Raw genomic sequence first — 20,000 nt, 5'->3', positions numbered from 1 at the left:
GTATAATGATTATTTATTATGTTTATTAATTATAATAATTATTAATGATTATTATGTATCAAATATCGTTTATCTATTTTTAATCTTATGTTAATTATTTCTTACTATTTATATTAATTAACGAACATTGTTTCTATAAACATTCCTTTATTTTATAATTCTTAAAAGTTATTACTTAACGCCATTGGCCGCCAAATAACATTTTTGTTAAGTATTGTTAAGTATTTGTACTTTTAACAATAAATAAATACTCAACATGCGTATCGGCGTTATTGATAATAATAAAACATATTTTCCAACCTGTAAATTATTTGTTCAATACTTTCTTGTATGAATTTTAAATTAATTTGAAATTTAAATGTGTTTTTGAATAAATAAGGAACAACCAATTAGCTTTCTTATTGGAAGATTCCAAGCTGGACACACGCATTACGACCAATCATGGTAGCCGAATATAAATTCGACATTTCTCATTGGCCAGAGTAATCGTGCTAAAGTTTCGAGAATAGTTCCCGTCATATTAATAGATGGCTATAGTGTTGCCACTTATATTATGTGACATCATAAATAAAATGAAATTTTAAGTGGTTAACTTTGCTTTCATGGCATGACTCCGTTTAAGTAAGGTTATGTTAGATAATTTATGGCTATGTAAACAGTATTAGTTTTGATTGAACATATTAATTTAAATTAATATATTTATATATAATATTTAAATATAATTTTTGTATATTATATTATGTTTACAATTGATAAGTAACTATGAAATTCATTCTTGACTCATTAACACATTGTACTCCACGTATTGGTATACTTACGGAATTTGAAAGATTGCCTAATATTATTTATGAAACACCACTTCTTCTAATATATACAAAGGTATTGTATATATATATATATATATATATATATATATATATATATATATGTCTTTTGATAAACTAAACGATAAACTGTAAATAATATTATTTATATTATATTATTTTATATTATTCTCAGAGAGGCAGCGTACCACATTTAACCAAAGATGTATTTCAAATGGTAACGAAACAACAACATTTATTATCTATCTCACTTCCTTCTACATTAAAAATGGAAGATAGTATGAAGGAATTGAATATTTCTTTTGCAGAATTTGTTAGTATGAAGGTAATGCTATATAGAATAATAAATAAACTCTATGAGTTCATACATTACTCTATAAATTCAAAGTTAATAATATTTTAGGAGTATATAAATTTTTTATCAATAAAAGATCCTACTGAAGTAACTCCATCAGAATTTCAACAGGCTGACAGTATATCTGTATGGTCTAGAACAGGAAAAGTTTTATTTACTGCAGATAAATATATGGACTTAGTAGAAACATTTGAACCTGATCTTTATGTTGCACTATGTGATGGAAATATGCATAGTTCTGAAAAACGCATATCTAAAGCAACAGATAGAAGTAAGGCTTTAACAGAGCAATGTTTAAAAAGGCATGCCGCTTCGAATAAACTGAAATTTAAAAGTATATTAGGAGCAGTTGAAGGTGGTTATAATTTAAAAGTTAGAGAAGAATCAGTGGAATATTTGAAAAATAAACCATTGGCCGGTTATGTGATAGATGGTCTACATGATAATGGGCCAGATGTTAAAAATATTAAATGGGAACAAATTGAAAATGTTATACAACATACAATTGTAAGTCAGATTTATACAATTATTTATTTTGATTATGTTGCATCATCGTTTCAAATTTAATATATTTTATTTTCTTTAGAAATTATTACCTGAGGATAAATTACGCGTATCATTAGGATGCTGGAATCCATTAGTAATATTAGAATTAATAAATTTAGGCATAGATATTTTCGATTCAACGTATCCTTACATTATTACTGAGCGTTCGGAAGCTTTAACATTTCTATGTGATCATGATAGTTGCAAGAATACAAGTCATATATTAACGATCGGCGAAAAAAGGTAAATTTTAGAAAAATGAAGAAAAAAAAAAAATAACACAAATGTCATTTCATTATTCAATTAAATATTTTCATTCAAACAGGTATGCAGATGATTTCTCTCCAATATGTCAATATTGCGATTGCTTGACATGTAAAAATCATACTAGAGCATATTTACATCATCTACATGTTACCAAAGAATTATTGGGAATGATATTATTAATGATGTATGTATTTCATTCTTAAAAATCATGTTTTTATTTATTCAATATTATATCTCAAATTTGTATTTTTTTTATTGTTTTAGACACAATACGCATTACTATCTAAAGTTCTTCAATGACATACGACAAAGTATAAAAGATGATACATTCAGTCAATTTCGAGATAAAATAAATTCCAAATTTCCAAAAGAAAATTCATAACATGTATTTAATAATGATTATTTTAATAAATCATTTGATGTTTCATATAAAACAGTTCGTGTATTGACTTTGTAATATTGCAAAAATTTTATATGTATATTATGTTATGTTTTATTCAGGTAAAAAATTAGGATCGAGATAATTATAAGAAGAATTATTAAAATTTTGTGGAAAATAATCTAAATCATAGCTTTGACTATATTGGGATTGTTTTATTGGAATTAATTTGTGCAGTGGATCGTGTGTAGGATTTTCAGCTTCTATTTGAGCCACGGCACAATCACCACATAAATCTATCCCATTTTGACATTCTAAACAATGCCATCTTGTACCCTTCAATGGTTCCTCTCCACATACTACACACTACAATATAGATTTAAATTTAGAGATTGATACAAACATAGATTAGCTTTATACAAAACAAAGTTTATTTACCTTATATCCAACGTGTTTGTACACAGGATATGACTCATGCTCTTTTTCTGTCTTAACTTGTCTTACTAGTTCTATCTGTCTCAATTCCGAATTATCATCTGTGCAAATATTTCCAATATCATCCTCCTATAAAAATGAAATGAAAATTTTAAAGGTAATATAGATAATAAATATTAACTTAAGATAAGATAAAAACAAAAAAAAAGAAAAGAAAAACCTTTGTAATAAAGTACTAACGGATTCTTCAATAATTGGCTGTTCTTTACTTTCTTCATTTGTAACAAAAGATAAATCTTGATGTGGGAAAAATGTTGAACGTTTAAATAGCATATAATTATTTCGTTGATGACGATGATTAAAACCCTTCTTAACGTCAAATTTTACTTTTGGTCCTCTGCCTGGTATCGGTAAGCCAGCTCTTAATAATTTAATAAAGTATTTTTGTACTCTACTGGACACTTGTTTTGGAGTTCGATTGCCTATAAAGAGAGTACATATGTTAAGAAATCACATAAATATAATACGTAAAAAGGAACATATCCTTATTTATCAAATAACCTAAAGCATTAGCAATTTTAGTCCATCGTCTCATTTCAACCTCTTCTGGTGGATACTCAATCAATAATTCTTCTAAACGTCTTTGCTCTTCTATAGTCCACAATTGATTAAATGTCTCTGGTTTGCTCTCATCAAAAGCACGTCCTCTTACTAAAATCTAAAAACATAATTAAATCGTATCATAAGAATTGAAATATCATAATGCATTTTATTAAAAGGATTATAACCTTTCCATTTTCTTGATCAGTTTTAATTTGTGTTTGTGGAAGTATATGTCCATGTCTTGTTTGTGGCCTCATACGTGTGTCAGGCAGTGCTATGTTGTATTGTGCCCAATCAATATAAGGAATATCAGCAATCTTTTGCGGACTTGGTAATTCTGGCAAATCGCCACTCTGTAATTGTGCTACAAAAGATATTGGATCCTTCATGGCTTTAGAACGAGCTGCTAAAAGTTTATCTAGATCTTCAATAGCCTGTGTCCTTTGTGCTTCCAATATAACAATGGTTTTTAAAAGAGCAGTATAATTCTTATTACCCTTTAATGCCAAATGATCTGATTCAAAATAAAATTCTCTTTCCTCGTCATCCTGACACTTTTCTTCTTCTTCTTCCTCCATTATTTAAAAATATATAAATGATAACGTTAATACAATAGAATATATACAAAGCACGTTTCTATTCTAACCTAAAATTCTTCGACCGCGTGCGATCAGCTGACAAGATCTTAGATCACTGAATCTTAAAGAATAATGTACCCGCCATTTTTGACCAATCAGAGTCAACTAGTACGTTCTCGTAAGTGCCTATTCACGGTCATTTTCATTCAATGAAATTAAAAGAACTAAAAGAATCTTTCATGCACATTGTCGTAGAATTGGTATAATGAAGAAGAAAGAAAAAAAATTTATATATCACTATTATTTTTAATGTATTATCTTTTTAATATTTTATTGTACAAATACTCGTAAAATGTAATCTTTAGATTAAATTGAAGTCTCAGTGATCATAAAGTAATCGTGTTATCTTGATGAACTATCTTATGAAGTATCATTTTCAAAAACTTAGATAAAATAACAATGCTATATTGATAACAAATTTAGATATTAAATTGATAATAAATTAATAAATATATATATATATATATATATATATATATATCGTAGTATGTGTATTATCGATTATTATATATATACATATTATCAATAAATAATTGTATATGTAAAATATAAAATAATATTTTATAATATTTTATAAAATAATAAAATATTATATATGTAAAATATATATATATATATATATATATATATATACACATATGTATCAAAATATATTTAAAAAACGAAATAATTTTTTTCCCCCCGCTTAAATTTCGACGTTCAATATCTCAAAAGAAAAAAATCAAACAAATAGATATAATGCACTTATAACTTTCAATAATAGTATTTTTTTTTTTTCGTTCCACCATAAATTTCTTAATCATAAACTAACAGCAAGTTATTATCTTATCTCAATATTTTGAAACGGTAACTGACAAAAAAGACAGACACAGAATATTAACTGATTAGACAAGAAAAACAATCTCTAACAATTTATTTCGTTTAAAAAACATTTCTTATTTATTTCTTTTATTTGTAAGATCACGATAATTCATGAAAGGGGGCAAAGATCTATATATTGATTTTCTTATCCATTTTCCTCTTTTCTTTTTCTTATTTCATTTTGTTTTTAACATTCATTAAAAATAATATAAATCCTATCTAAAAGAAAAACACATTAAGTGTTACGGGCTTTATTATTGAATTTACAAGAAATAAGAAGAATAAATAAAAACTTCCGTTTTATTATGTACTACATTTGTTATCGATCGTTAAAAGGATAGATATTAAGACATTAACAGAGTTAAAAGGTAGCGTAAAAAAAGAGTCGTCTCTTATCGTACGATGGATCCAAGAAAGACATGATGCAGAAAAATAACCGTCAAGCTGACCCGCTCTGGCACGTATTAGTCTCGTTCTGGATCTCTTCGCGATAACATCACGAGTTCTAAGAGAGTTACATCTAAAAAAAGCTCTTTATCGTTCAAAAAACGCGCGACAGTTATCTTTTTTTCCCTTTTTTTTTTCCTTCTTCCTTCCTTCCTTCCTTCCTTCCTTCCTTCTACGGCGAATTAATAATTTCGCTGGATCCGCGATAGTGGAACGTGAAATTATTCTTAATTTCTGTATCAATCCTTTTCTTCGGATTTTTCCTTCTTTTTTTTTCTTTTTTATTTTTTTCTTTTTCTTTTTTCTTTTTTTTTCTTATTTTGCTTCTTTTTCTTTTCTTCTTTTTTCCTTTACTTAATTCTTTTGTCTTAATTCTTTTTCAATCGCTATTTCTTAAGTCACACAAATCGGATTATAATTCTTGCATTGTATATGACTGAACGTGAGATTTGTCAACAGTGCTGTTTATACGAATGTTAAATTGATTTATTACTTTACATTTTTTTCCTAGTTCGTCTTTCATTTTGCCAGTTGATATCGATGACATTAAATTCGTGTTAATAAAACGTTATTTTCGCTTTAAGTGCAACGTCAACGATTTGAAAGGAAAATGGCTAAAGACGAGAAAGGCAACGAGAAGGTCGCTTTGAAACGAGAGCTTGGACTTTTCAGTGCCGTCAGTATAATTCTTGCTGTTATGATCGGTAAAAAGAAAAAACATCTTTTTTTATTCTCTTCTCCTTCTTTTCTATCTCCCTTTTCTTTTTTTTTTTTTTTATTCTCTTACGCATAACTTAAATATTTATCTGAATGTGTGCGTGTGTGTGTATGTGTGTGTGCATGCATATGTATATGTATATCATCGGAATGTAACTTTAAATGAATGTATCAACAAACATTTAACAAGAAACACGCGTATTATGAGTGATATATATATATATATATATATATGTGTATATATATATTTATATATATATATATATATGTATATGTGTGAAAGTCGATTACAGAAATACATAATTTATCAAAATTTATCGGTCTCTTTGTATTATGTGTCACGTGAAAGAATTATATCATGTATATCCTTATTGCAAATATAAAATTGACGAAAAAAAGATAGAGATAGAGAGAGATAGAGAGAGATAGATAAAGAGAGAAAGAGAGAGAGAGAGTTGAACGCTAAAAATATTCGATATGACATATTTAAATTATATTATTTTAATCATCATTTTTAATTGCGACATTATATAAATGATTTTAAGTATTTTTTTCCGATCATTATATATATATATATATACACGTATATACACATGCATACATATCTGTTATTTTTTTATATGCTTTTTATTCATGTTCAATATATAGGTAATTAATATGATAAATGTTATATTACGAAATGAGACAATTATTATACGTGTTTATGAGCTCGCAAGTACATATTACTTAAATGATAACTCGTAATCGCAAGCTGATAGACCATTTGCCTTTGAATACATGTACTCTCTCTTCTTTTCTCTCTTTCTCTTTCTCTCTCTCTCTCTCTCTTCCTCTCTCTCTCTCTCTTTCGCTCTCATTCTTTTTTTTCACAATGACGGTCGTAATATAATAATTACGTACGATTTCAAATCGTTTATTTTACATTAACGTTACGTTTGATTAAATTTACAAGACGATAGTTAAGTATAATAAGGTAATAGCTTATACTTCAATGTTATTTATCCTTAATACTAATAGTACTTTATATTAATAAGATATATAATACGAGAGAATATCTTTTGATCTTATATTAAATGTAAATCATATTAATGTCGAATTTAAGAAAATATTCTAATGTATTTAGATGTTTATTAATTCAGTCAGCATTTTGTCCGAAGGTCAAATTGAAGAATAAAATGATTCAAAGAGAAAATATTTCAAATTTATAACGATAACAATTTATTTTTGTTTATTATTTTTCTTGTTTTTTTTTCTTTTACTTTTTTCTTTTTATTTTCTCCTTGTTTTTTATTTTTCTTTCCTTACGTTTTTCTTTTATCTGCTTTTTTATTTCTCTTATCTTATCGAGAGAAAATTCATTTTATTATAACAATTTCGAAATTATTGGGACTTGGCGATGTAAAGTACTGAACCATGAAGAATGACGGAGAGAAGTGAGGGGAAGGGGGAGGGGGTTAAGAGAAACTCAGAATGGTAATTCTTTTTATTTTTAATCAATAATAAAAAAAAAAAAAAAAAAAAAAAAAAAAAAAAAAAAAAAAAAAAAAACAAACAAAAAAAAATCAAAACAAAAAAATAAAACAAGATAAAAGGAAAGAAAAAAAAATGTACCGTAATCTTTATTCGAGATTAAGGAGACAATATTTTAAAAGAGACATTAAAGAAATCAATTCGTGATATATCTTTAAATACATTTGATCTAATAATGTCACATAAGTAACACGATTATGAAATAAAGAAAATAATTAAGTTGAAATCCGATCGTAAATTTTTTTTCTAATCTTATCTCGTTGAAAACGTATTTGTACTTCTTGTAATCATTTGTTTGTTCTTTTTATTCTTATTTTTTTTTCTCTCTCTCTCTTTTCGCGCTTGTCTCTCTTCTCTTCTTCTTTCCCACCAATTTTTTTCTCTCTCTTCTTTTCCATGATATAACAGGAGAATGATTAACGAAATAACAATGTCATTTAATAACGGTGTCGTTATCCCTTTGAACGAATATATGAACCAAAGGTTCAATTGGGGTTAATAACTGACCCACGCGTTACAAACGATTGGAACAATAATAGAGACAGGAGTTATTTGTTGATTTTTTATTTTTATTCTTTTCTTTCTTTTTTTGTTTTTTTCTTTTTTTGTTCCTTTTCTTATTTTCTTTCGCACAGATGCACAGATTGCAACGAAAATATTTCTTTTTTCTTCTTATTTTTTTTTTTTCCATTTATTTTCCTTTTATTTTTATCTTTTCCTTTCCTTCGTCGATCAAGAAAAATAAAAATATTCGCATTTTCTCATTACTCAGGTTCTGGAATATTTGTATCACCGGCCAACGCTTTGGAAAGATCCGGATCCGTAGGATTTTGTTTAATCATTTGGATAACCTGCGGTTTCCTGTCACTATTGGGTGCTTTGGCATTTGCGGAATTGAGTACGGTTGTACCACGTTCCGGTGCGGAATATGCTTACTTCATCGAAGCTTATGCTCCTCTTCACCATTACGCTGGACAAATACCAGCATTCATTTGTTCCTGGGTATACGTTATACTTCTAAGACCGGCCGAAGTTGCTGTTGTAATATTAACGTTCGCTGAATATGGTGTACAACCATTCTCTTATTACCTTGACGATTTGCCAATGGATTCGATGGACCGATTGAAAAAATTAATCGCCATGCTGGCACTTGGCCTGATTACATTTACGAATCTAACGAGTGTTAAACTTTACGTTAAAGTGCAAAATTCATTGACGATATGTAAAGTAGCAGCTTGTATTCTTGTAATAGGAGGTGGTATATACTGGTTAAGTACTGGCCATTTGGATCTATTAAAGGATCCTTTTCGTGGTACAACAACATCCGCCGGTAACATAGCATTGGCCTTTTATAATGGTCTTTGGGCATACGATGGTTGGTCATCGGCTGCTATAATAACAGAAGAAATTCAAAAGCCAGAGATCAATATTCTCAGGAGTATATTAATAGCTGTACCAACGATTACCATTTTATATGTGTCAATGAATTTAATGTATATGGCTACATTAACGATACCTGAAATGATAAGTGCACCTGCCGTTGCCGTTTTATGGTCCAAAAGAGTACTTCCAAGTTGGTTAGCCTTCGCTATACCACTTGGTGTTGCTTTCTCTACATTTGGATGTGGTCTTAGTATACAATTCAGTGTATCACGATTGTGTTACGTCGCGGGAAGAGAAGGTCATGTACCACGCATATTCAGTTATGTACACATGGAGAAATTAACGCCAGCGATAGCTGTAGCGTTTCAAGGAATACTCACATTGATATGTCTCTTATTAGGAGACATTACCGCTTTAATAGAATTCGCAAGTTTTCTTACCTGGGTTTTTTATGGTTTCGCGATGATAGCCCTTATTATTATGAGAAGGACTAAACCTAATGCATCTAGACCATATGCGGTACCTATTTTTATACCATGGTTGGTATTATTAATTGCTATTTTTCTAGCAATCATTCCTATCATTTACGAACCATCATTCAAATATTTGTTCGCCGTTGGATTCATTTTGTGTGGTATATTCGTTTATCACGTCTACGTGTACAATAAGAAAAAAAGCTCTTTGTTAGGTAAGTTTCTTTTCTTTATTATTTTTTTTTTTATTATTTTTCTTTTTATTTGTTATAAAGTAAATTAAACAAATCGAGAATTTTTTTTTCTTTTTTTCTTTCTTTTTTTTCTTTTCTTTTCTTTTCTTTTGCAGCTAAATCTACGTACCTGATTCAAGCATTGAGTTTAGTTGTTGCTCCAGATAAAGAAGACTGAGCTTTTATATTGTAGCCAATGTACATAACTTGGCAACAGCTACTTATCATTTTAAAGTGGTTGAAGATTCTAGGATAAATTATAAATTTTTTGTCGATAAATACTGCTTATCACTAACACACCCATTTTTTTTCTTTTTTTTTTTTTTTTTTTTTTTTTTTTATATCAATAAATTTAAATATTCGAATATTGCATTATTACTCATTTTGATCTCATAACGCAATTTCGTTATTAAATATAAGATACATATGTATGTGTGTGTGTGTGTGTGTGTGTGTGTGTATGTATATATGATTTTAATAGTGGGATTATTACATATATGTCGATTTTTTTTTTTTTTATATCAAATCACAAGTATAGAAAATATTATTAAAGAGATTATTGATGTTTGATCTTCAAAACCATTGGAATATGATATGAAAATTTTTATATTCAATTTATTTTTAACAATTTTCAATGTATATTATATACTAAACATCAATTTGTGTATAATGACTCACGTGGAAAAAAAAAAACATTCTTACATACTATATTGTCTTTTAAATCTTATTCTAATGATAAATAATAAAGATTTAATAAAAAAAAATTACAATTCACTCACTAGAACGATCCGTATAAATATTATAAAATATGTGCAAATATCTTTATAAATATTAACATTTGAAATACTTAAAAAATTTCTTCTATATTCAATTACTTGTAATCTTAAATAGTTATGAATACACAACGAAATTACAAATTTTACATTTGCTGGAAGGATTTTAATGATCTACGTAAATCCTTAAACAGCATATCCCTTAGATAGATATCTCTCCGTAACATTCAAATAAATATATAATAAAATCCATCTAATTTTTTTTTAGAGGAATTTATTGATTTGCGCCACATTTAGGACAGATCTGTCTTTCGCTGAAACATTTATAAATGAGTAAAATCAAAGATGAAGAAACGTTTAAAATCTTAGAATCTCATTAAAAAAACTTCCATACCTTAACATCTGATGTAGATTCTTTTGTAATTCATTGCAAAGTGCGGATTCTGCTGCCAGAGCATTATCCCGTTCTCTAAGTTGTTGTCTTAAATGATATATTGTATCTTCCATTGCTTCAAAAATTGCCTAAAAAGGAAACATTTGTTTTTCCATAACTATTATCCTTTATATCACAAAATAGAGTTTATTATTTGAATATAGAAGATATTTTATTTACCCTAGATTCTTCTGCGGTATCAGATAACGCGGGTGGTTCGTCGAGACAAAAAAATTGTCTAACACAAGCACTACCTATGAGAATTGGATTACTTAATATCCCATTAACAAATGCTTGTAGACCACGTATCCTTTCTTCTAAAAAACTAGGTGCAAAATTGTCTCCAAGCCATTTTTTTTGTGGTAAAGACAAATGTGAGATTGGAAGTTTTTGTCTTCTCAATTGAGCAAATAAGCGTACAAAATCTGTATATCTTCTAAATACAAACCAACAATCACCATTCTTCAATTCTATACGAAGTTTGTATACCTAAATAAAATTATAATAAATGTTTTTCAAATTAAAATTCAATTGTTATATTTTAATATAAATATATATATTATATACTAACTGTAAATCTAGCTCTCTCTTCCATAACTTCATATCCGACAATAGGTATTCTTAAATCATTGTTTGTTAAGGGGGGTGGAAGAATGTTAGAATTTGTATTCTCATTAGGATAATTAAATCGTTGTATGGAAAACGAGTTCGAACGGCCAGATCCATCCGAATCAGGACTGTCGAGTACCCTTATGGATCCTGCTTGAGAAGTCCTTGCTTTACTAATAGCAAGTGTAACTTCGCTAATACATCCCACACCAGTCTCTGAAGTAGACATTTTACCACCAACAAACTAAATAAAACCATGCATACTTAAAAACAAATAAAAAAAAAAAAAAAAAAAAAGAAAAAAAAGAAATAAAAAAAAAGTAAACTAAAATCAAAAGTAATTAAATTAATATAAATAAGCAAAAAATTAAGGAATAACTTAATAGCATTATATTATACATAATCAATATATACTTTATTTTACAAGACTAATTATTAAGCAATAAATAATCTAAATAAAACAAAGTAATAGACAAGCTTTTTTACTAACTCCATTAAATTGTAATATCGAAAATACTCCATCACAGAAAACACGTAACAATTCTGATAATTAAACGATACTAACCTCGCTTATGTTAATCAAAATCACAACGAAAGGTACAATGACCTATAAATATGATATTTTATCAACTTTCATGAATTTTTTGGAATTCATTTTCTTGGTATGAAAGATACATGAGTGATATGAGGAGTCAATTAATTAAAATACGATATTTACGTCATACACCAAAGATTACTAAACAGTAACAGATATCCATTAAATTGTAAACATGCAAGAGAGTGCAATGTCCGAATATTTGATACATTTTTTTTCTCTCTTTGTAGTTGCAATAATAGTAATAAAAATTCTCTATATTTAGCATAAGTTAGGGAAATTTCATTTTAATAATGATTTAGATTGTTACATCTGTCTTTCAAATGATTCCAATCGACTGTTTGAAATTAACCAATCAGATTCGTTCTTTTTAAAGGAGAAACGTAGACGATTTTGTAGTTAATGTTTTTATTTTAATAATTCTACTTTTACATATCGTTATTGTTATATTGTTTAATTATAATCTATATTAAATTGTGCTAACTTTGAAACAAAAAAGTGTATACGTTTATATAAATATATATATATACGTATATATATGAACATATACAAAGTTACTTTGTTCGTTGTGCGCAAGACATTATGCGCAGGCGGTTAAATAAAAATTGAAATATGAGTGTAATATATATACAACATATAAATAAAATAATAAAAAAAAAAATAATAATTAGTATAGAAAAAATGTCTGAAATTTTAAAGAAATATATTAAATTAATCAACTTTTTTTATTGCTTTAACCTACAAATAATATGTTTTAAAACATTAGTTAATATCCGCACTTTCTTTTATTGAAAAAATTCTCAAGCCTACGCGTAACAATGAAATTTTCTGTCAGATAGAAAAAATGATATTTCGTCTGCAATATTTTCGGTCTCTTTCACGATCTAATTGGCAATATAGTTTTAATGCATTTACGTACAATCTACATAGGAGGCGCGTCAATCAAGCGAAACTAGTGACATCTCCTACACAAAAAGAAAAGTATATGTAAATATATATATATATATATAAAAATCATTTTTTTTATCACACTTATGTGACGTATACCATATAATCCGTCATAAGTTAAAGAGTATGTGTTTTCATTATTACGAAAATAATTAATTGCAATGAGCGAAAAAAATACTAATTCGGCTTTAGTTAGACGGGTTAATAAATTACTCGAATCAAGAGTAGAACATGACAAGGTATGTTAAAAAACATGATTTATTTATGTACATTTAAATGAATCTTATTTTTGTAGGTTTATCACTATTTCCTATTTTTTTTTTTTTTCTTTTTTTTAGGATACATTGGAAGCTTTGAAAGAACTATCAACATTTTTTACGGAAAACACATTAAATGCTCGTCGTAATTTAAGAAGTAAAATTGAGAGAAGAAGTCTTGCCATTAACGAAGATTTTTTATCTGCGTTTAGGGAAGTCAAAATTTGTTTAGATAATATATATCAAGATGTTTTAGCGATGAATAATTCAGTTCAGTGTATGACAAATCGATTACAAGTTACAAAAACTAAAACTTCACAACTCATTGAACAGACAACGAAACTTCAAAATGAAAGGTAATTTTATTCATTAATTGTATATAATTAATATTATAAAAGATTTATAATGTTAGTATGAAATTTTAGTCAAATATTGTCCATGCAACAAGAAGTTGCAAGTGCATTTATTAAGAGTTTTCAATTATCTCAATCAGAGATAACGAGTTTACATGGGTCACATAGAGAATCGCCAATAACGGAAGAATTTTTTACTATTCTTAATCGAGTACAGGTAATATATATATTTTTTTTTTAATCAGATAAGATTAAATTCATAAAGTATATTTAATTTATTTAAATAATCATATTGAAACTTAAGGAAATACATAGCAACTGTAGAATATTGATGCAATCTGGATATCAAACATTGGCATTAGATATAATGCAAAGAATGACGCTTCTTCAAGAAGCTGCCTTGGAAAGGTTATATAGATGGACACAGAATCAATGTAAATATATAGAAGATGAACAATTGGCATTTTTACTTGTTAAAGCTATGGGTAAATTGCAAGATAGACCTGTTTTATTCAAGTACGTTTAACTATTTATATTTATATTTTGTTATATTAATTCTCCTTTGGAAATTATTTATTAAGAATTTTTTTATCAGATATATTTTAGATGAATATTGTGCTAATAGAAGAACAGCACTCGTAGGATCTTTCATAGATGCATTGACATTAGGTGAACCAATTGGTGGAACACCAAATCCCATAGAAATGCATGCTCATGATCATAAAAGATATGTTGGTGATATGCTTGCTTGGTTGCATCAAGCAATTCCAATAGAAAAGGAGAACATATTGATTTTAGTTAAAGATTGTGATAAAACTGGTAAGAAATTATTAAAAATAATAATATTCTTAATGCATTATTATATGCAATTATTATTAATATTTATTGTAGATGTATCTGATCAAATTAAGCAATGTTTAAGTAATATTACTGAAGGACTTTGTCATCCATTACAATCAAGAATAGAACATATAGTTTCTGTGGAAGCTCCAGCTACTGTATTATATTCGGTTACAACTCTTATAAGATTTTATCGTGCTATAATTCAACAAGTTATACCAGATAGTGTTCTCGATTCAACGTTATATGATTTATTAGTATTAAGCGAAAAGAGCTTTCTCAGTAGATTACAAAGAGAAACAAGAACAGCTCTTGGAGAAAGAGCTGAACCACCGGGAAATGATTTAGTACCAGCACCATCGGTTTCAAGATTATTATATCTATTGAATGAAATTTTATCTGTAGCTAGTATAGCAGAAGATAGAGAAAAGGATATGCTTCAAGTATAATTGCATAAGTATAATTGCATTCAAATAATATATAAAATTGTGTAGTAATAAAATATATCTTTATAGATAGTATCGTGTATCATTGATCCATTATTACAAGAAGTTAATGAAACAGCTTCTAGACTACCAACAGTTGACATGGCTGTTTATCTTCTTAATTGTATGCATCAAATACAATCGACATTAGGATTGTATGAATATATGGATCAAAGATTGGAACGATTACAGGTAAAACGATTAATTATAATTTAAATAATATATTGTTATGTTGGAAACTATGAAACGGGCGTTGAATGAAAATAAACTAAACAAAAATGCCCATTTCATAGTTTCCAACCTAATATTATTTCCCACGTATTAATTATTTCATTTTATCGAATAATATAGGCTCAGTCCGATGCACAAATTGATACCCTTACATCGGAACAAGCTAGTTCTTTGGTTGCAAATTTAAATCTCGGATCAATATATACTATTTTACAAGGACATGAACAAGGGCCGCTATCTGATATCCCTGGAATGGATCCGTTAAGTGTAAAAGAATTCACGGTAATAAATAAAGTTTATTATCTTTAAATTTTAAAATCTTTGTTAATATAATATTTTCAATCTTACATATTTTTTATTTTATACAGAACAAATTGGAAGCATTTTTAGTAATGCCAGATGTATTATTATTACCACAAATAAATCTACTTCAGAGTAACAATCATTGTGAGGTTACGAAGAAACGTTCGTTCGAAGTAATCGGAGCTATTTACAAACAGCTTTACGAAGCTTGTCACGATACAAAAAATTTATATAAAAATCCTAACGGTCTATTTACTAGAACACCCGAAGAACTTTTACAAATATTAGTTTCTCAATGATTTCGAGCTTGGAAAATGAATATGCTTAATAAAGATGTACATGAACGCGACGACTTGTAATTATTATTTAAACATTTACGTACATATACATTCATATACATATATATATATATATATAAAATTTAAGAGAAATTATTATTAACAAATTTAAACAAATCATATAATATGTATTTAGATGTGAAACATTTTTAAAATCCATTTCGATATTCGTATTTTCTTTTTTCTTTTCCTTTTTCTTTTTCTTTTTTCTTTCTTTTCCCATTGGACAATACTTTCGGTTCGTTTCGAGTTGCAAGGCTTTTATTGGCTCTTTTGTGTATATACAAGGTCGATGGTGGGGATAGCGTGGCGCGCGACTCGTTTCGCGATTGGTTCGACGTTCTCCGTCCAGTCACCGCTCTGTCGCCGGTGGGAACGCATTTGTTACGTGTTTCTCTCTTTCTTTCTCTTTCTCTCACACTCACTCACTCTATCTTTCTCACTATCTATCTATCTTTCTCTCTCTCTCTCTCTCTCTCTGATTCTTTCTCTCTTATTCGCTCTCTTCTCTTTCTATTTCGTTCACCACGGCTCCGTCGCGTCTATCGTTCGTTCGACTCGGTAGAGGTAACATCGCGTCGCGTACGATCGGTAAATTTCATAGGTTATTCGATAAATTACGAATGAGAAAACATGTATCGTTCGTCCGTGTGTAAAAGGTGAACGAAACAGATGATAATGCGCCGGCCGTAAAACCAACGATGAACAACTGTATAGTTTTGTGCGAAAAGATAGACGGATAGATAGAAGAAAGGAGTAAGTGAGTGAGTGAGTGGAGCATTATAGTGGCCAAGATGGCGGAATCAAGTTATTATCAGGTGAGTTTAAACATTATTTTCTATTTCATTAAATTTAATCTATTACTTTCATTCGTTTATAAAGTTTTTATCGTAATGTTAAGAATTAATATCTCGAGAATGAAAAATAATATTATTTATCGTTCTTCCAATATCTTTTTTCTCAACTTCCAACCTTTTTTTCCATCCAACCATCTTACTTTCTTTTCTTCTCTTATATTTTCTTTTTCTTTAATCCCTTTTGCTTCTTTTTTTTTTTTTAGAACTCTAGCCCATTAGACCTGTACGATTATATCAATCATAGGAATGTATTGTTATTGGATCGATCGATATGGATCTTAAAACGATTAAGTTTATCCATGACCACCTACGAAAAATTTAAAATGACCTCGAACCACGTATAGGTAGACTGCACCTGACTCTCTCTCTCTCTCTTTCTTTCTCTCTCTCTGCCTCTTTCTTTCTCTCTCTCTCTCTCTCTCTCTTTCTCTGTCGATTCCTTCGAACTCTTGCAAGCCCCTCTAGTGACTTTACAAAGCGAGTTCTGGTAACACCTGCTTCTTTTGCTTTTCTCGACAAGTGGTATTAACTATTTTCCTTGTTTTGTTGGGAATGATCTTATGATCTCTTTAAAAAAAAAAAAAAAAAAAAAAAAAAAGAAAAAAAAAGAAAAAAAAAGAAAAAAGAAAAAAAAGTAAAAGAAAAAAAAGATAAAAAAAAGGAAACAGAAAAGCAACATTATATATATACATGTATGTATATATGTATGTATATGTATATATAATAATAATAATAATTATTATTATTATTATGATTATAATTATTTTTAATATCGTTTTAACGAGGAAATCGTTTTGTTCGAGAGGGAAGGTGTCCTCGTGTGTTCATTTTGCAGGAAGTTCCAAGGCAGTAGATACACACACATGTATATATTTATGTATGTATATATATATATATATATATATATATATAGAGAGAGAGAGAGAGAGAGAGACATATATACAGGACATATACGTGTTCACATACCACACCGGTTTTCTGAATCCGAACTTTCACGTCAAACGCGACGTCCGCTCTCGGTGTTCTCTCGAGCGTCATCGGATCGGCGCCGATCGCGGCCGAGAACTCACGTACTAGTTTTGTACTCGATTCTCTCGTCGGTCCATTTCCTCCAACGCACGTTCGATTTTTATTATTATTGTTATTATTATTATTATTATTATTATTATTATTATTATTATTATTATTATTATTATTAATTTATTATTATTGTTATTTTTTTTTTATTATTAGTTTATTATTTTTATTATTTTTTTTTATTATTATTAGTTTATTATCGTCATTATTTTTTTCTTTTGTATTATTATTAGTTTATTATTTTTATTATTATTATTTTTTTTTTATTATTATTAATTTATTATTATTATTATTTTTTTATTATTATTAGTTTATTATTGTCATTATTCTTTTTTTTGTATTATTGTATTATTATTAGTTTTTTAATTTTATTATTATTATTATTTTTTGATTATTATTAATTTATTATTATTATTATTATTATTATTATTATTATTATTTCTTTCTTTCTTTTTTTATCATAGTACTCCAGAATTATAATACATAGTATATGTCATCCATATTATGGAAGAATTTTATTAAAACTTTATTTTTGTCGAAATACGATTTTTCATTTTTGTTTCATTTTTACTTCTTTTATTTTTACTTTTTTTTTTTTTTTCCTTTAATGCGTCCGTTTTTGGGATTTGTTTTGCGCGATTATGCTTGCGCGCAAGCACGTGTTTATCTCTTGTTCTACAAATAATGTTAGTGAATTTGTTTTTATCTTATTTTCCTTTTTTTTTTTATATCTTTTTTCTTGGTGTGCACGCGCGCGCGCCTTTCGTTTTATAAATAATTGGAAGATTTATATAACGAGGATTCATTTTTTTCCTCGTCACTACTCCGATATTTTTCAATATCGAATTTAAATGTTTTCTTTTTATGTATTCGTATTTGGGATTTTTTGCTTGTGTTTTTTATTTTACAAATAATCGTAAGATTAGTACGATGAAGATTCTTTTTGTTTTTCTTTTTTTTTTTTGTTTTCGCACCAGTCCGATATTTTTTAATCAAATTCGAATGTTTTTTTGTTGTTTCTCCTTTTTTTTAGTTTTCATGTGCTCGTTTTCGAGATTTGCTTTTCTTCTTTTTTTTTTCTTTTTCTTTTTTTTTTTTTTTTGGTACATGCTTGTTCTTTGTTTCACAAATAATTGTTAGGTTTATATAACGAAGGTTTTCTTTATCTTTCTTCTTCCTTTTTTTTTTCTTTTTTTTGTACTTGTCCCAAAAGATTTCGCAATATCGCTACGGAATACTTCGGACCGACACGCAAGCCAAAAATAAAACGGCGGGCCAATGCTTGGCCGTATGCTTAGCTATAACATTTTCGTTCTCGAAGCTCTTTCTATTCGTTGTTATACTTTAATTCTAATGAAACGCTTCTCTGAGTTCTAAGAGATTATTATGAAAGTTGAAAGGGCAATTGAAGTGATCTTAACCAGTTATACATAGACACACACATTCATACACGCACGCATACACACATATACACACAAATACATACGCACACATATACACACACATACATACATATATACACACAAATACATACTCATACACACATTTATATATATATATATATATATATATATATATGTAAATATATAATATATATAAATTACATACGTAGCTATATATATATAAATTACAAACATAGCTATGTATATATATAAATGACGTACATAGCTATATATATATATATATATATATATATAAATATATAATATACATATTATATATATAGCTATGTATGTAATTTATATATTTCATTTAATTTTTTCCTTTCTTATAAAGTTAATTAGTTCATTTATGAAGGTTAATTAGTATGAATTATTAGTTATATTATCAGTTTCGTATCATTAAATGTTTTGTTGACATGAAAATGGACATTAATAAAGTTTATATGGCTTGTATATTTTGTTTAAATTTCTTTTTTTTTTTTTTTTTTTTTTTTTTTTGATATGAAAATAAATATTTATAAATCTCATGTGACATATATTTTATTTCATTCTTTTTTTTTTTATTACGAAATTGATTAGTTCATATTAGAGGATACATTAATATTAGATATAAATTATACCATTAATTTTGTCTTGACATAAATACAAATACATATGCGCATACCTATAAGCGTATATGTTATTAGCTTCATATTAATTACTTTGCTCCTTCATCTTGTGTTTCTTTTTTTTCTTTTTTTTTTTTGGAAATAAAAATTTATAATAAAT

General features: G+C 27.6%; 7 protein-coding genes across 11 annotated transcripts in view; 5 read left to right on the top strand and 2 right to left on the bottom strand.

The window, feature by feature from the left end:
• Positions 1–28, top strand: part of LOC146872311 (uncharacterized) — a 7,925-nt gene extending 7,897 nt beyond the window's left edge. For both annotated transcript variants that reach the window (XM_085663441.1, XM_085663440.1), the window contains one exon: positions 1–28. This exon is cut by the window's left edge and continues 507 nt beyond it. The gene's annotated coding sequence lies outside the window, so the exon portion shown is untranslated.
• A 553-nt stretch (positions 29–581) lies between these two features.
• On the top strand, positions 582–2,406 carry LOC118444039 (queuine tRNA-ribosyltransferase accessory subunit 2). Its single transcript, XM_035871878.2, has 6 exons — positions 582–879; positions 1,000–1,149; positions 1,228–1,686; positions 1,766–1,968; positions 2,051–2,176; positions 2,257–2,406. The coding sequence occupies exons 1-6, from the start codon at positions 763–765 to the stop codon at positions 2,372–2,374; spliced, it is 1,173 nt and encodes a 390-aa protein (XP_035727771.1). The 5' UTR covers positions 582–762; the 3' UTR covers positions 2,375–2,406.
• A 79-nt stretch (positions 2,407–2,485) lies between these two features.
• Positions 2,486–4,278, bottom strand: LOC118444040 (ZZ-type zinc finger-containing protein 3-like). 2 transcript variants are annotated; one of them, XM_085663426.1, is made up of 6 exons: positions 4,056–4,275; positions 3,595–3,981; positions 3,368–3,524; positions 3,047–3,288; positions 2,810–2,935; positions 2,486–2,737 (listed from the first exon to the last, which is right to left on the bottom strand). In XM_085663426.1, exons 2-6 carry the CDS (start codon positions 3,796–3,798, stop codon positions 2,486–2,488), a joined length of 981 nt encoding a protein of 326 aa, XP_085519552.1. In that variant the 5' UTR covers positions 3,799–3,981; positions 4,056–4,275. The 2 variants fall into 2 exon arrangements, with proteins under 2 accessions (XP_085519552.1, XP_035727772.1); XM_035871879.2 differs by having other exon boundaries at positions 3,595–4,278.
• On the top strand, positions 2,534–10,486 carry LOC118444038 (b(0,+)-type amino acid transporter 1). The gene is made up of 4 exons (XM_035871877.2): positions 2,534–2,963; positions 5,940–6,059; positions 8,375–9,673; positions 9,808–10,486. The coding sequence occupies exons 2-4, from the start codon at positions 5,966–5,968 to the stop codon at positions 9,867–9,869; spliced, it is 1,455 nt and encodes a 484-aa protein (XP_035727770.1). The 5' UTR covers positions 2,534–2,963; positions 5,940–5,965; the 3' UTR covers positions 9,870–10,486.
• Positions 10,487–10,578: 92 nt separating this feature from the next.
• Positions 10,579–12,288, bottom strand: Snx16 (sorting nexin 16). 2 transcript variants are annotated; one of them, XM_085663439.1, is made up of 5 exons: positions 12,072–12,288; positions 11,469–11,769; positions 11,078–11,386; positions 10,859–10,986; positions 10,579–10,778 (listed from the first exon to the last, which is right to left on the bottom strand). In XM_085663439.1, the coding sequence occupies exons 2-5, from the start codon at positions 11,733–11,735 to the stop codon at positions 10,739–10,741; spliced, it is 744 nt and encodes a 247-aa protein (XP_085519565.1). In that variant the 5' UTR covers positions 11,736–11,769; positions 12,072–12,288; the 3' UTR covers positions 10,579–10,738. The 2 variants fall into 2 exon arrangements, with proteins under 2 accessions (XP_085519565.1, XP_035727774.1); XM_035871881.2 differs by having other exon boundaries at positions 10,585–10,778; positions 11,469–11,750; positions 12,072–12,286.
• An 836-nt stretch (positions 12,289–13,124) lies between these two features.
• Cog6 (conserved oligomeric Golgi complex subunit 6) lies at positions 13,125–15,914 on the top strand. Of its 2 annotated transcripts, none has more exons than XM_035871868.2 (9): positions 13,125–13,288; positions 13,388–13,662; positions 13,732–13,876; positions 13,964–14,175; positions 14,255–14,478; positions 14,551–14,942; positions 15,015–15,176; positions 15,336–15,497; positions 15,584–15,914. In XM_035871868.2, exons 1-9 carry the CDS (start codon positions 13,211–13,213, stop codon positions 15,815–15,817), a joined length of 1,884 nt encoding a protein of 627 aa, XP_035727761.1. In that variant the 5' UTR covers positions 13,125–13,210; the 3' UTR covers positions 15,818–15,914. The 2 variants fall into 2 exon arrangements, with proteins under 2 accessions (XP_035727761.1, XP_035727762.1); XM_035871869.2 differs by having other exon boundaries at positions 13,136–13,288; positions 13,345–13,662.
• Positions 15,915–16,217: 303 nt separating this feature from the next.
• Pkn (serine/threonine-protein kinase N) overlaps positions 16,218–20,000 on the top strand; it is a 78,991-nt gene continuing 75,208 nt past the window's right edge. Inside the window, exon 1 of the mRNA XM_085663422.1 lies at positions 16,218–16,674. Coding sequence (XP_085519548.1) covers positions 16,651–16,674 — 24 coding nt within the window. The 5' untranslated portion in view covers positions 16,218–16,650. The remainder of the gene's footprint in view (positions 16,675–20,000) is intronic.

The sequence above is a fragment of the Vespa mandarinia genome, chromosome 21 (assembly GCF_050613455.1).
Source record: "Vespa mandarinia isolate Hongniang chromosome 21, ASM5061345v1, whole genome shotgun sequence".
NCBI classification, from domain to species: domain Eukaryota; kingdom Metazoa; phylum Arthropoda; class Insecta; order Hymenoptera; family Vespidae; genus Vespa; species Vespa mandarinia.
This window is presented reverse-complemented; position numbering and strand designations above follow the sequence as displayed.

Bases quoted from the DNA above. Each gene is read 5' to 3' on its own strand.
- LOC118444039 (XM_035871878.2), top strand. From the start codon at position 763: ATGAAATTCATTCTTGACTCATTAACACATTGTACTCCACGTATTGGT. The intron at 880-999 runs GTATTGTATATA...TATTATTCTCAG, and splicing joins TTCTTCTAATATATACAAAG to AGAGGCAGCGTACCACATTT. The intron at 1,687-1,765 runs GTAAGTCAGATT...TATTTTCTTTAG, and splicing joins ATGTTATACAACATACAATT to AAATTATTACCTGAGGATAA.
- LOC118444040 (XM_035871879.2), bottom strand. From the start codon at position 3,987: ATGGAGGAAGAAGAAGAAGAAAAGTGTCAGGATGACGAGGAAAGAGAA. The intron at 3,525-3,594 runs GTTATAATCCTT...TTATGTTTTTAG, and splicing joins CTGATCAAGAAAATGGAAAG to ATTTTAGTAAGAGGACGTGC. The intron at 2,936-3,046 runs GTTAGTACTTTA...TCATTTTTATAG, and splicing joins AGCCAATTATTGAAGAATCC to GAGGATGATATTGGAAATAT.
- LOC118444038 (XM_035871877.2), top strand. From the start codon at position 5,966: ATGGCTAAAGACGAGAAAGGCAACGAGAAGGTCGCTTTGAAACGAGAG. The intron at 6,060-8,374 runs GTAAAAAGAAAA...CTCATTACTCAG, and splicing joins AATTCTTGCTGTTATGATCG to GTTCTGGAATATTTGTATCA. The intron at 9,674-9,807 runs GTAAGTTTCTTT...TTTCTTTTGCAG, and splicing joins GAAAAAAAGCTCTTTGTTAG to CTAAATCTACGTACCTGATT.
- Snx16 (XM_085663439.1), bottom strand. From the start codon at position 11,735: ATGTCTACTTCAGAGACTGGTGTGGGATGTATTAGCGAAGTTACACTT. The intron at 11,387-11,468 runs GTTAGTATATAA...AATTTTATTTAG, and splicing joins AAGAGAGAGCTAGATTTACA to GTATACAAACTTCGTATAGA. The intron at 10,779-10,858 runs GTATGGAAGTTT...TAAATGTTTCAG, and splicing joins AATCTACATCAGATGTTAAG to CGAAAGACAGATCTGTCCTA.
- Cog6 (XM_035871868.2), top strand. From the start codon at position 13,211: ATGAGCGAAAAAAATACTAATTCGGCTTTAGTTAGACGGGTTAATAAA. The intron at 14,176-14,254 runs GTACGTTTAACT...TTTTTTTATCAG, and splicing joins GATAGACCTGTTTTATTCAA to ATATATTTTAGATGAATATT. The intron at 14,479-14,550 runs GTAAGAAATTAT...TATTTATTGTAG, and splicing joins TAAAGATTGTGATAAAACTG to ATGTATCTGATCAAATTAAG.